The 15652-nt window shown below is 42.6% G+C and overlaps 1 protein-coding gene across 4 annotated transcripts in view; it reads right to left on the bottom strand.

Moving 5' to 3' along the window:
- Positions 1–15652, bottom strand: part of PC (pyruvate carboxylase) — a 582027-nt gene that overhangs the window by 544770 nt on the left and 21605 nt on the right. For 3 of the 4 annotated variants that reach the window (XM_029611108.1, XM_029611109.1, XM_029611111.1), the window contains exon 2: positions 9351–9395. In XM_029611108.1, the coding sequence (XP_029466968.1) occupies positions 9351–9353 (3 nt within the window). In that variant the 5' untranslated portion in view covers positions 9354–9395. Of the gene's footprint in view, positions 1–3334; positions 3403–9350; positions 9396–15652 lie in introns of all 4 variants that reach the window. The other variant, XM_029611112.1, reaches the window with a different exon arrangement.

Genomic DNA, 15652 nt, shown 5'->3' with positions numbered 1-15652 from the left:
CATCCTGTTTCCAACAGTGGCCAATCCAGGCCATAAGAACCTGGCAAGTACCCAAAAACTAAGTCTATTCCATGTTACTGCTGCTAATGGCAGTGGCTATTCTCTAAGTGAACTTAATAGCAGCTTGTGTGAGAACATAGCTGTGTGTGAGAAAGATGTTGCCTGAACATTCCAGGGAGAGAGAGAGCGAGATAAGGAACATATAAGAACATATGGGAGAGAGCGAGAGCTTGTGTGGGAGAAAGCATGACTGTGTGTGAGAAAGAAGCTATGTGGGCCCAAGGAGGTGGCTGCTGCTGCTTGCCCATTCCAGATGGAGAGAGTGTGAGTGTTTGAGAGAGAAAAATAGAATATATGGGGGAGAGAGAGCGCTTTATGAGAGCATGGCTATGTGAGAGAAAGATGCTGTGCACGCCCAAGGAGAAGGCTGCTGCCTACATGTTCCAGAGAGACAGACAGTGAGAGCGCGCGTTTGCATGTTTGTGTATGTTTGGGAAAGAGAGCAAGCTTGTGTGCAAGAGCTTTGTGACAGAGATGCTGCGAGAGTCCAAGGAGGTGGCTGCTGCTGCCTCCATGTTCCCGGGAGAAAGAGCAGAAGTGCGTGAGAGAGAGAGAGCATGTGAGAGCACGTGTGTGGGTGAGACAGAGAAAGCGCCAGCATGTACGAGTGAGACACTACTGCTGCCTCTATGTTCCAAAGAGTAATAGAGATAACGAACGTGTGTGTGCGCGAGAGCACATATGAGGGGGGAGAGAGAATGTGTGAGGACGACAGTGTGTTTATGTGCCCCCCCCCCCCCCCAATTAATTTGTGATAATCTCAGGGTGACTGGAAATCAAGAGTTCACAGGTATTGAGATGGGGGATTTTTAATCCTTATTTGTTTTAATTATTGCATGTTATTTGATATGTTTTCCATTTTGAAATATTGGTATTTGGAAATTTTAAAAATTTTGTATGAGTTTTTAATTGATGTATTTATTCTGAGTATGGTTTTACTATCATGATATTTTATATTACTTGATTTTATAGTTTGTTTTATATGGAATGGTAATGTTTCCACATAAAATGCTGGAAGCACAAGCTTCAAAGCCAGCTTTAATTATAGCTATTTGCCAGGTCACTGCCACCTCATATGCCCCTCTCCCTCCCTCCAAATTAAAATGTGCATGTGGCCTACGCTGAATGCACATTTTCCAGACTACATGCCCTCTTTTTTTTTTTTTTTTTTTTTTTAAACTCCTGATGCATTAGCTTGTTGCATTGGGAATTCATTTTTTTATCTGGGAGAGCTGTTTCCTGGTGGTATCACCATGAGGCACTGGGGAAGACAGCCCAGTACTGATGTCATCAAGACACCAGGCATTTAAATCTCAGTGTGCTATGACATCTTCAGGGAGAGCTGTCTGTCCAACGCTGTTTGTTCCACCAAAGGCACTACCAGGAAGTAACACTAACGTGCGGTGGACTTCAGGGATATCTCTTTACCTGACGTCAACTGCTACATTGGAGGCCCTTCCTAGAGATATCAACATCTGGCATTGGGGAGGGCAGCCTGACACAGATGCCATCAAGATGCTGAGCCTTTAAATCTCAATGCGCTGCAGAGCCCCTTACAGCAGTTTTGCTGTAGGATGGGGAAAAAAAAAAAAAAAAAAAGAGAAAAGGGAAGAAGATCTTCTCATCCCACAAAGAGGTCCCACGGATTCATGTATTTCGAGCCAATTTGCCATTGCAGGTAGCTCTGAAATGAGTGAAACCTCAAGTCCTGAAGTGCGCTCTCTGCCACCCATGCCTCAGTCCCTGCTGGGGGCTCAGGATAAGGAGTCTTTAGAAATTATTCTAGACTCCAGTTTAGTTCCACCTGAGGGTTTACCATCTGACCCACGAGATGTTTCCACTACTATGGATACCTCACTTCCTGGTTTATCTCCAGTTCAGGCTAAAAAGGAGGTTAGTGGATCGTTGCCAGGAACTACTCGTACCTTGATTCCAGATGCTATACAGCCCCCACAGTCACTGGGAGTTGAAGTGGGCAGCAAGCCATCAAAGCCTGCAAATATTTTTCCTAGGGAGATATGACAAGTTGTAACTAGAACTGAAAATGCCTTGATGAAAACTGTGTTTCAGTTATGTGCTTTTTCTACTGGTGTTTCATCTAATCTATCAGAAATTGACCAAAGGTTGGGAATGTTGGAATCTCAGTCTAATACAACTGCTGTTTTGCAATCCTCTAAGGATAATACTGATAATGAATATTGAAGTTACTTGAAAATAGGTTGAAATCTAAAAACCTCCTTTGCTAAATTTTACTAAAATGCATTTACTTTTTGGATTGAAATTATTTTAAAAATTTGATACAGATTTACAATTTTCAAAAGATAAGATCTTTTCATGGTCCAAAATTTACTTGCCAAATAAGAGGAGGATATCCAATATTGAGTAAGGAGCCTCATATTTTGGCCCCTGTCTCTAGCTCAGATTTTTCATTATTTCTTCAATCATCAAATGGTAATATACCAAATAGAACTACATTGGTAATTACATTTGTTTTAGAATCAGATAATGTATTGTTGGAAGAACAAGTCTCTAAGTATAAAAGGAGCTTGCTTTGTAGACAAAAGATGCTAGTCTTCTATTCTGAGAAACTCAGGCTTGAAGGAAAGCCTTCCTCCAGTTAGAACAACAAATTATATCTAAATACTGGTAATTGGCCCTGCTAATATTATTTCAATGGCTGTTCTCCAACAAACTACTATTTATGTACCTTTTTATTATACTTGTGGATGTTTTTTTATACCTCACCCTGAACTTTGGAAGGGTGGGTAAAACATCTTAAATAAACATGGGTGCATCTTTCTTCTTAAAATTCCCCTGTAAAAGTCTTATGCTTTAATCAAAAGGGACAGATATATATTTCTGGATCCAGCTTCTTGGTAAATAAGTCTGCATGATTATGCAAGGATGAAGTTGGGTGGTAATAACAGGAAGTATTAAAGGATAATATTTTCTTTATTTCTGTATATTTGAAGTACTCTAAGGATTGCCTCAATCCTATCCTGAGCATCCTTAAGAGCAGCTCCTCCTTCCACCAGAATGGTGGTTCACTTAGTGACAGAACACACCGAAGCATTTACCTTTGGGAAACACAACTGCTCTCTGGCCTGCGGATCCAAGGGACATAAACCTGTGAAGGCATGCCCCCCCCCCCCTTTAAAGTTCATCTCTGGCGCATTCCACTCAAGGCCAATTAACTCTTGAATCACATCCAGGAGGGGAAAGAAACATGAAGCCTTGCATAGGGTGACCAATATGGGGACCCTCTTCTACACACCTGAAGAGTCACTCCCAGCCACTCAGAGGGTCTTCAAAGTCTGAGAGATCAGCCTCGGTAACTCGTCTCTGTAAAAGAAACAGAGAAGAGTCCTATGTGGCTCCAAATCTGGGGGAATCTCCCCTTCAATAGGGGATCCACCACAATCATCATCAGCGTCATCCTGATCTACATCCATTCAAACATTTTCAGGACATGCTGCACCATGGCATTTGCCCGTGGGGGCAGACACAGGGGAACTCACAGCATGTGAACATAAAGTAGCAGGTATCACAGACTCAGATGGATGCTCCTGTAGAAAGGTCTGCAAGTCCCTGGAAGAATTCCACTTAGGAAAAGGATGGCAGCTCCATACTAGGCCTGAACCTGACACAGAGTCTCCCCTGAAGATGACTCAGCAAGTGGATCAACTGAAGGAGGGGGATTTCCCCATCATGTCGCCTCCGGTCTCACTCCCCTCAGACCATGGGGGGATAGACCAGCATCAGTAAAATGAGTAGAAGACAAATCACAACATGCATCCAGGCAGCGCTGAAACAGGCTTGCAGAAAGCTCCAGCCATATTGCCCTCATGTGGCATGCAGCATAATTAGCTAAGAGCTTAGACTTCTTTGCCGCTGACACCATGGTTGGCAGGCGCTCGATTCACACGTGAAGATGCATACCCAACTAAACGCCCAAAATGTGCATCCAGAAAAAACAAAACACTCATCAATACACAACCAACAGAAGACATAGATCTAGACATACAAGGAGACGCGCATCGTCGACACACAAAAACGTACACATTAACCACCACGGCCTACCACGTGCCAGGAAAGAGAAGCTTGAGAGCAGGGCCAAGCCAAAAGGCTGCTCCACCTGCCGCCACACCTCACAGAACTCCCTAGAGACATGAGTGGGAGAAGCTGAATGCCAAGGAGGAAGACCCAGTAGAAAGAATCCTCACTAAAATGGTTCCTTTTTTTTTTTTTTAGGTAAAGCTTTTATCTGAGCTCAGCCCTCCCTGGCTAAGATCAGGAACAGAATCCTGCTATGGAGGGAAAGGGCGAAAGCCTTCACCACCAAGCCTCTCTCAGCACATTTCTGTTTATACTTTCTGATCTCTTTATTCTGTATTTGGTCAGGGTCTCTCTGTGTTCTGCATATGTGACTGAGGTGAGGTATTTTGCTGGCATTTAATTTCTGTGTAGGGATCTATAGCAGCCTGGTTTCCTAATGAGAGCTTTTATTGGTGTTCTAGGGCCAGGTGCAATTTGCCTTTTCATAGATAAGTTTGTTAGGGTTGTTTACTATATTGTAATGGTAATTCTGTTTGTTCATGGTTTCTGAAGGCCAAGATAAATTTATAATCCATCAAAGAAACTGTGGTCGTCAGTATTGGACCTATGGTCTCACCTGAATGTCAGGAGGTGCCAACCAGAAAACCCTGTAAAGACACTTGGAATTCATATGATATTAGATCTATTATAACATACTGAGTGTCCGTTTGGTCCTCAGAAAGTCAAGAGCAAAACAGAATTACAATTACAATATAGTAAATGTTCCACACCAAAACAGCACTAAATGCCAGCACTCAATTCTACCTATGAGAAGGCAACAATGCAAATATTACAGCAGGTCCTAATACACAACACTATTAGTAAAACAGAACAAGCCAGGCTGCTATAAACCTCTACACAAACTACATGTGAGTAGAATGCCTCACACCTTGGTCACACAAGCAGAATCCCTTCACCAAATACAAAATAAAGAAACCATAAACTACAACTAGAAGCACTTATACAAACTGCAACAAGCCAGACTCTGTATACAGTGCAACAATGAAAAAACAAATCACCATTCTTCATAAAATAAATAAAATAACTATAAAAATCATAATAGCAAAATCATACTAAAAGAATACATATTTCTTCAGCCTGTAGAATGGTGCGGAAGTCACTGAGGTGTAGGAGTGGTTTAAGTTTTTTGAGTGAGTGAAGTTTGTAGTAGCCGGCTTTGATTGTGTTATTAATGGTGTTTTGTGAAGTGGTTATCTATAGTGAAGCCGAGGCTACGCACATGTTGGGAGGTGGCAGTGGTGGGGATATGTTTTGGGGTGTGATGAACAGGAGCTCTGTTTTGGCAGTGTTGAGTGCAAGGAAGTTGCTTGTCAGTAGGTTGTTAATGGTCGATAGGGTTGAGTTCCAGGTCTCTGAGGCTTTGTGAAGTGTGTCTATTATGGGTATGAGGATTTGCACATCGTCGGCATAGATGAAGTGCGGGAGGCCTAGCTTGGAAAGCAGGTTACAGAGGGGGAGGAGATAAATGTTGAAAAGGGTGGAGGAGAGGGAAGAACCTTGGGGAGCACCTTGTGCAAGAGGGATAGGTTTGGACGTGTAATTATCTAATTGGACACTATAATGCCTGTCTTGTAGGTAGGATTGAAACCATTGGAGGGCCGAGTCTGTAATGCCAATGTCAGTGAGGCGTTCTAGTAGAATTTTGTGGTTTACGGTGTCAAAGGTAGAAGAGATATCAAGGAGGATGAGGATGTGTGATAGGCCTTTGTCAAGGCTTTTAAGGATGTAATCAGACAGTGAGACTAGTAAGGTCTCTGTGCTGTGATGTCGTCGGAAGCCGTATTGTGACTGCGATAGGATATTGTTTTCTTCAAGGTATTTGGTTAACTGACGATTGATTTTTCTAGGATTTTGGCTATAGGGGGCAGGTTCGAGATAGGGTGAAAGTTGGATGGATCAAGTGTAGGTTTTTTCAGAATGGGTTTGATAATGGCATGTTTGAGATTTTTAGGGACGATGCCATAGGTGATGGATCTGTTGATGATATATGAGAAGGACTTGGCAAGGACATCAGGGATGGAGAGGAGGGTTTTAGCAGGAATGGTGTCAAATGGGTGTGAGCATGGCCTCTTTTTTTAGGATGGATTCAATTTCTATTGAGGAAGTAGTTTCAAGTGTAGGTAGGTTTGCATTGGTGTTAGAGCCAAGGTGGTCAGTGGAAGTCTGTGGGGGGGGGGGGGGGAGAAACGTGACATAATGTTAATTTTTTGTGGAAGAATGTAGCCAGGTCTTCACACTTGCCTTGACTGTCTGCATCTTGTGTGGTATTTGGGCTGGATTTTGTTAAGCTGTTTACTAGTTCAAATTAGGCTCGAGGATTGAATTGGAGGTTATGGATTCTGGCAGCATAGAAGTCTCTTTTAGTTTTATCGATAGCTGTTCTGTAAGTGTGGAGGCAGGATTTGAAGGAATTTAGATGTGCAGGGGAGGGATTTTTGCGCCACTTTCTTTCTAATTTCCTGAGGTTGTGCTTCATAGTTTTTAGCTCAGCGGTGTACCATGGTTGTTTTTAGAAGGGTCGATTAAACAGGTTTGCATGGGGCAAAGCTTGTTAGCTATGGCGTCGGTACAGTGGCTGCAGGAGTCAAGAGCAGTTTCAGCATCAGTTAAGTCAAGCTTGGTGAGTTCCGTGGTGAGGGCAGAAACTAAGTCTTCTTGATTGCACTTAGTCTGAAGTGAATAGTTTTTACATTGCCTTGTGCGGGTGTGGAGGTTTTATTTATAGTGCAGGTAGTGTCGATGCGGTAGTGATCAGACCAGGGGAAAGGGGAGCATAAGGGTATGTTGGTTTGAATTTGGGAATTGGTGAAAATGAGGTCTAGGGTGTGACCTGCTCAGTGAGTGGGGTTAGAGATAAGTTGCTTGAAGCCTAGAGCATCTAGTGCAGTTAGGATGGCATCACAGGAAGGAGAAATAGGATTGGTATCAACATGGATATTAAAGTCTCCTAGATTAATAGCAGGTGAGTGACAGTTTGTGTGTTTGGAGATGTATTCGATTATGAGGGAAGGGTTCTTTTCAAGAAGCCCTGGGGGGGGGGGGGGGGGCATAGACTAGGCAGATTTGTAAGTTAAGATGAAGTGAAAATGCTGATCTCAAGCTTGTGAGGTGGGGGAGTGGGTTTGAGAGAGATTTTAAAGGCCTTTTTTGCTGCTAGGAGGAGCCAGTCTCCTTTTTTTTTGGACCTGGGAATTGAGAAGATATCGTAGGTGTCAATCGGTAATTGGTTGATGATGGCGGTGTCAGTATCCTTTAGCCATGTTTCAGTAATGGCTAGAATGTCAGGCTTGTCGTCAGTGAGTATGTCGCTTATTGGAGCAGTTTTTTTGGAGACGGATTGTGCATTTAGTAGGAGGATTGTGAAGGTGGTGAGGCCAATTATTTGTGTAATAGGAGTGGTCATGATGGGAAGAAGGTTTCTGTGACGCTCCTGTGAGAATTTTGGGGGGGGGGGGGGGGGGGGGGGGGAGTAATGTGCCACAGGGTAGAGTTTGATAGTGGGTGTGAAGAGCGTGTGCATGGTGGCTGCACAGTGGAAGAGTAGGAAGGCCTACAGGGGAAGAAGACAAGGAATTGTAGACAGGTAAAGGGGGAGTCAGTGTGTATGAGGATGTGTGGGGAGAAGGGAGGGAAGGGAAACAAGTATAGGAGTATTCTTGGGGGTATGAAGCGAATAGAGATTAAAAGAGTCTTTGTCTTAAGAGAATTAGAGGATTGGAGTTCCTTGGGGAGCCGTGATTTGACGCAGGTGGTGGCTGTGGGAAATTTAAGCTGGCTTGTCTTTCACGGTGTTGCAGCGAGAGTAGACGTTGAGTTGCAGCCGGGAGAGAAAGAGTTGCGGGGACCCAGAAGGGGGACACACGAAGGGGCTCCTTCGTGCGCGCGGCGCCGCAGTAGTGCGCCCAAATTTAAAAGTCAGAGAGAGTCCGTCCTCCCAGGCGTCCACGTGGACGCGGCTCCCAGCCCTTGATTGGGGCTCGGGGGCGGTCTTACTTTACCCCCTTCTCCTTCTCTCCCTCTCTGTGGGTTTCTTGGTGCTGGTTCTTTTTTTTTTTTTTTCTTTGGTGTTTCTCACGGTGGTGTTTCTTTACTGGTGGGTCTCTCTTTTTCTTATCGGAAGGCCGGATCGGCTCCGGGTCAGGAGCTACTGTTCTGACATGAATTACCAAACTAGATCAGACCAAAAGATTTGTCTAGGGCCTGATAGTTGCATGCAGGGGGCACTGATCAGTCATAATACAAATCCCACAGTGTCAATCCCTCAATAGCAATTGGTGCTTGTTTTATTAGGTTTTTTTTGGACCTTAGTGCATCAGGAGTCAAGTGATCATTCTCATAAGATTCTTTAGGATATTTTTTTAGATTTTATTTTGTAATGCAAATGTATTCAAAAACAAATGATAGTGCTAATAAGAAACCTAGAAGCCAACTTAGCTGCACAAAGTTCTTATCCAAAAGCCCCTGCACAAATTGTTTTTGATCTGTTTCTCTGCTCCTGCCTCCATCCCCATCTGACTTCTCCCTATCTCCAATCTTACAGTCTTTTTGTCACCATATGCCCCTCTCTATGTCTCCTCCACCACATCTGTGATGACGGAGATATATTGCCTCTTAACTATGCCCTCACCATCTCAGCTGCACATTACAACCTCCACTCAGGTGAACAATCAGGTGCACAGTAGGACCAATGCTTTCTGAAAGATATTTCTCTTAATTTACAGAAATTTTATTTGGTTCTGAGGAATTCCACTATTCTTTTTTTCAGAAATAATTTTTATTTCCGTGATGGGACATAGCATATGACAATACAACATAATAAAACACCATAAAGCACCATTCTAAGCAAATGTCCACATCATATGTAAGAAATCAATACCTCAATGAATTTTCTCAAAGGTTGTTTCCATAGCAATTTCAAAATCAACAGTTTTCAAGAGCAACAGTTTGCAACTTCCATTATCCTGCCTTTACTCCCATCTTTCAAATATTGCTTTATCACATAATCCACCTGCTATCCTATAGAGTTCCAAACCCCAGTGGGGCGAGATAACTGACTGCACATGTAATGCTGAGAAGCATCATTTAATGATTCAAAAGGATTTTAACACAAAAGGCCAGAAAATAACAAAAAAAAAAAAAACACACACAAAATAAATTCAAAAAACATGACTCACCATGGTGTATCTGTGAAGACTCCAGAGAAAATGAGTTGTTTTTGCCTGAAGGAAGAGAAAAAATGTTATACATTTAACTAAAGAGTGAACCTTGGAACTTCTCTCAGCCACAGCTCCCCATAGAATAAACCAGATTATTGTTACAGATAAGGGATTGACATGACCCTACTTCAGTGAAACAGAACAAATAAAAGATAAACAATCAGGCATAGCCAATGGTTTTCCCCATTTCATACACAAGAGTTCACTTTCCCAGGGCACTGTGTATAGTAAAGAGTATAAACAAAGGCAGGTATTTGTATAATAATATTTTATATAAGTTATGCACGCATATTACAAAGTAATATTACAGTCAATGGTGCAGTGAGAGAGCAAAAGAGAGAAATGGAAAGGCGGATGAGTCCAGAGATGAGAAAGATCTATAAAGTTTGAAAAGGTTGTCTACATCTGCCTTATTGTTTACTGATTGTACTTGATGGGTTTAGTCTTTGTTAGATGAAAGCTGTAATTAGGTCATTTAGTATCTCTGTATTGTTTTGAGATGATTACATTAGTCTTCAGACTTCAATCATCCTTTAGAATTTGCTCAGTGTCTTATCAAACAAGTACTTGCCTCCCACTAAGACAGCTTGCTTCTTATGCAATAATTTGCAGAAGCATCTGTTCAGGCCTGATTTGATCAAGTTAGGAATGTGTACTGTACATCATACAATACATATAGGCCCAACCTGAATTACATTGTGGATATGTACAATATTATAGAAATTACTTACTGATAATTTTGTTTTCCTTAGTGTAGACAGATGGACTCCAGACCAATGGATTATATGCTCTCCTGCTAGCAGATGGAGACAGAGTCAGGTTTCAAAGCTGATATCACCCTAGATACACCCCTACAGTGACCTCAGCCCTTCAGTATTCTCTTCAAAAGCCATTGTGGTCATACTATTGAAAAAACTTGATTAAAACCAATTCTACTAAAAATAAAAAACAGATAACCATAAACTGTACTCAAACATAAATGCTAATTCCCAGCAAGATTATAGATGCCCTGATATAGGTATTGGGCGATGGCTTACCCGTAATCTATTGGAATCGATATTCATTTCACAAGCGATTCCATAGCACAATCCTGGGCAGCCGTGAGTGGGATGCTGTGTCCATCTGTCTACACTAAGGAAAACTAAATCATCATTTCCTAACATGCAGCCAGATGGAGTCAGGACCAATGGAATGTACAAAAGCTACTTCCGATCAGGCCCTGGATGTTCAGGCCAGAGGTCCCGTTAACACCGCCTTTGCAAAGGCTACGTCCTCTTGGGCCTGAACATCCAGGTGATAGAACCTGGAAAACATGTGTATTAAGGACCACGTCGCCGCTCGGCAGATGTCGACGGAAGACAACAGTCTAGCTTCCGCCCTGAAGACTGCTCGAGCCCTAGTGGGATGAGCTTTAACCTGAAAGGATAATGGCTTTTCCTGCCTCCACATGGGCTCCCGTGACCACCTCGCTATGGTAGCCCGCAAAGCTGGTTCGCCCTACCTCCATGAAGAACAAATAAGCAGTCCATTTTGCGCACCAGTTCTGAAACTTCCAGATACCGCACCAAAAGCCTACTGATGTTTAAATGGAAGAGGATGAAGATATGGAAGTGTCCCCCTCCCAGGGATCATAAGGGAGCTCATCCTCACTGCGGCCCTCTGGGGAAACAGGAGGAGGGAAGCTCACCCGAATGCGGGGGCCAGGCCTCGATGGCATCGAGGGAGGCACCAGGGGCTTCGAAGAGCCTCAAATTTGAGGGGGTCCCAAAGGTGCCATCGGCATCAGGAGCACCGAAGGAATCTGGAATCGACCCAGAGGGCCCTGGAAGAGCTGGATGGTGAAGGGTCACTGCGAATCTCCGGCCCACAAACGAGCCCGATGGCCTGTCCTCTTCAGAGGAGTCGCTCGCCGGTATGGGTGCCAGTGGTGATGGTAGCAGTGCGCTCAGAGGCCTCGGAGGAGCTTGAGGCACTGGTGCCAGCTGCATAGGGAACATCTCGAGCAGCATGTCCAGCCTTTCCAACAATGGTGCAAGTACCAGTGGAGCAGGCTCTTGCGGCAGAGGCAGTACCCAGGGAACCGAAGGCTTGAGGCCCTGCAGGGCCTGGCCAACCGCTATCCACACATGCCTTTTGAGCTCCTCCTCAAATGCTTGGAAAGACAGGACAGTTTGAGGAGGAGCAGGCAGAATTTGTAGAACCTCTGTTGGAGGGGAACCAATCCCTCCATTGGAATCTATGGAGACCGCTTGGAGGCATCACTGGGTTCAGAGGCAATGAGGTCCTCCTCATTCGATCATTTCATAGGAGGCACTGAGGTTGATGCCCTATCTCGGTTCGTCTTGGAGGATCGATGCCGATGCTTCCTGGACCGTTCCCGGTGATCCTCGCGATCCTTCCCTGAAGCAAACACCGAGGAACTCGAACAGGAGCGGGAAGAGACAGATAGCAGGCGGTCTCCCGCTCCCACCTCGGGAGCAGGGGAACTTGGGCCTCCTTCCCAAGCAGCACTAACACCAGAGATTGCTCCGGATATTTCGCCCAGAACAATTTTTCCATCTTGTCAAGGCAAACCCTGCGACCCTTCGGGGTCATTTGGGTGCAAACTTTGCAAACACTGACATCATGAGAAGCCCCCAGGCAAAGGACACAGACCACATGGGGATCTGTGAGGGACATAGTCCGCGGGCATTGGGGGCACTGGCGGAAGCCAGACGATGCCATCGGAAAAAGCACATGATGCAAGGCGATGGTCGGTGGGTATCTAGAAGGACCTCAGTCGGCGATAGACCGTGAATATCCAAGGAAACTTACCGATTTCCGAAGGGAGGGAGAGGGACCCTACGAGACATGTGGAAGCCAGGAAAAAAAAAAAAAAAAGGTTTTAGGGAGAAAAAAAAAAAAAAAGCATGAGCTCCTTAACCACATGGCTACAGCTTCATGGAACAGAAAAGACTGAAGCGAGACCCCGCGTGAATGTGTGGTTAGCAGCATTCTGGGCATGCTCAGTAGGCCAGTCAACGTTTCTAGAAATTTTGACAAAGGTTTTCCTTGCCGGGCTCCATCTGATGATGTCACCCAGTTGTAAGGACTAACATCTTCTTGTTCTTGGAGAACAGAGCATAAATCTGTGCACCAATTATAGAGCCTAAAACCCAGTTGCACATTTTCATACACATGGCACAACTAGGGTAGGTAGCCACCGCTGGTGGTTTTAGTGTTAAAGGCAGAAGATTTTAAAACCCCTGTCTTAAGAGTGGTTGAGATCTGTGCATGATCTACTATATAAATAGCCCCCAATTCCCTTTTGACAACCAAAAGAAAAGAAGAAAAAAAATCAATTCAGAAATAACTGTTATTGGATTTTGGTGGAAAGGATGAAGTCTAGTTCTTCGGGCTATAAAATCTACCATACATCGATTAATTCTAGTTCCTTCATAAGATAAGGAATCCCTTTATAAAAAGTTTGCTAAAGCACAGTGATTTGGCATCTTTGCTATTATCTGCAGTACTACTGAAATAATCTCCTACTAGCAAAATATGGTCTTGGAATTGACTTAGCTCAGTGAGAAGACAAGAAAAAAAAAAACATGATTATAAATGTTTGGAGCGTATACATTGCATAACACATACTTCTGGTGATATAAAGTGCTGATAACTATAACAAAGTGACCTTCACTATCTTTTAGTTTGCTATTACAAATGGTAAATCTTTATGATATATAACAACCCCTAGTTTATTAGAATAAGAGAAAATGCCACCTCTGCTTGAATTTGTGTTCCTGTTCTGTTAAACGAGTTTCTTGAAGATAAACCACTTGCTTCTGCCTTACTAAACATAGTTAAAAATTTCCTGCATGTCATAGGAGTGCACATGTCATCTACATTAAGAGAATAAATTTAAATATTAAAAAAAAAAAAAAAAGTTACCATCAATTATCTAAATCTATACTGAACCCATGCGTCCCCCAGCATAGAAGTAACAACTCTATGCTAAGCAAACAGAGAGTAGGATTAAATGGACAATTTTCTCAGTGGAAGGGAGTGGGCAGTGGAGTGCCTCAGGGATCTGTATTGGGACCCTTACTTTTCAATATATTTATAAATGATCTGGAAAGAAATATGACGAGTGAGAATCAAATTTGCAGATGATATAAAATTGTTCAGAGTAGTTTAATCACAAGCAGATTGTGATAAATTGCAGGAAGACCTTGTGACTGGAAAATTGGGCATCCAAATGGCAGATGAAATGTAATGTGGATAAGTGCAAGGTGATGCATATAGGGAAAAATAACCCATTCTATAGTTACACAATATTAGGTTCCATATTAGGAGCTACCATCCAAGAAAGAGATCTAGGCGTCATAGTGGATAACACATTGAAATCGTTGGTTCAGTGTGCTGCGGCAGTCAAAAAAGCAAACAGAATGTTGGGAATTATTAGAAAGGGAATGGTGAATAAAACAGAAAATGTCATAATGCCTCTGTATCGCTCCATGGTGAGACCGCACCTTGAATACTGTGTACAATTCTGGTCACCGCATCTCAAAAAAGATATAATTGCAATGGAGAAGGTACAGAGAAGGGCTACCAAAATGATAAGGGGAATGGAACAGCTCCCCTATGAGGAAAGACTAAAGAGGTTAGGACTTTTCAGCTTGGAGAAGAGACGGCTGAGGGAGGATATGATAGAGGTGTTTAAAATCATGAGAGGTATAGAACGGGTTAATGTAAATCAGTTATTTACTCTTTCAGGTAATAGAAATGTAACCCATAAGGGTTAAAATAAAAAAAAATGTAATTCCCTGGATCTCAGGCTGGGAAATTGGTGTAGGGGGAAAAGCAAAGGAGGGAAAAGAAATAAAAAAAAAAAGTGCTAAAAAGAGGTAAGGGGGAATAAAGAGGGCAAGTTTGGGTGTGTCTGAATGGAGGTTCTGTATGGATGTGGCTGTCACAGGGTCACTGAGCTTGGGACGGCTGCTGTCAGCATTCCAAGTGTGATAGTTAAACAGTGAGTGGGTGGGTAGCCTTGAGAGAGAGAGAGAGAGAGGTTGTGTATAGGAAGATCCTCTCTCTCAAAGGCATTTCTGTGATGTTTTTTTATGACAGTCTGGGAGTGTAAGGGGGTGAGTGTATGAATGAGAATCTTAGTTAACTTAGAGAGCCCCGCGGGAGTTTGGCTCTAGCTTGTGATTGTGATAGGGACTCTTAAAAGAAAAGAAAGGGAAAAGAATTTTGTTGAGGTTTTGTTAGTTTTAAGCTGACAGTGGCGAGTTATTGTAACAAACCTCCTATCTGAACTGGTTGAACTTAACCCTGGCTACTAAGAAAACAGACCACTGTTAAGCTGTTACTGTCTGAATTTAAAAGGAATCATTTAGGAATCTAAGGATCCTATATTGATTTAAAAAGGAATTTCTTTAGCCCTAAGAAACTTTTGTAAGAAGTTTGTTGATTTTGAACTGACAGGGGGTGAATTGATTTCCTCTCTGAAGCAGGTTGAGCTTAAACCTGGCTGCTAGGAATGCAGGACCTCTGTTAAGTTGCTGTAACTGTCTGAAAGTAAAGGAATCATTTAGGAGGCTGAGGATCCTATATTGATTTAAAAGGTATTTCTTAAGCTTTAAGAAATATTGTGAAAGCTGAGGCACAAATTAAAAAAAAAAAAAACTCCGCTATATTTATTTGCCTAAGTGCCTATAATTAAGCCTTTCCATTTTTACTTTCCAAAGAGGGTTTAGTATATGTATACTATGCTGATGCATAAAGAACCCTTTCATCTATCTGGATATTTTTTTTTAAGACTGTCTGGTTAAGGGTTTAGTTAGAGGGATTATAATTATTCATTTATTTGCGTTAGTTAGATAGTGTAAAAAAAAAAAAATTTAGAATAGTTTCTTTTAATTAGTTTTTTTTAGATAGGTAAGTAGGTGCCTGAGGAACCTGCAGCGGAGAAAACTGGACTCTCTGAAAAGAAGAAGTGCAACCTGAAAAAAAAAAAAGGACCCCACCGGTCTTCAATTGGTGAGCTCACTAAACCAAAGACAATATAAAAAATTCTTTGTAGGAAAAGGAAGAGGAGAATGGACCGGAAAGCATGTTAGAGGTTATGTATAAAGACTGAGAAATTTATGAAAATAAATAAAGAAGGATACATAATTGAAAGGATAGAGGAAGCAAATTTTGTTGTATTTATATTTTTCTGACTTATGTTGTTGAATCTGTTGTATTTGAGATATTTTCAGAAAGTTATGTAACAA

This window comes from Rhinatrema bivittatum, chromosome 8 (genome assembly GCF_901001135.1).
Source record: "Rhinatrema bivittatum chromosome 8, aRhiBiv1.1, whole genome shotgun sequence".
Taxonomy (NCBI): Eukaryota; Metazoa; Chordata; class Amphibia; order Gymnophiona; family Rhinatrematidae; genus Rhinatrema; species Rhinatrema bivittatum.
Note: the sequence above shows the minus strand (reverse complement) of the source record. Positions and strands in the feature narration are given on the sequence as shown.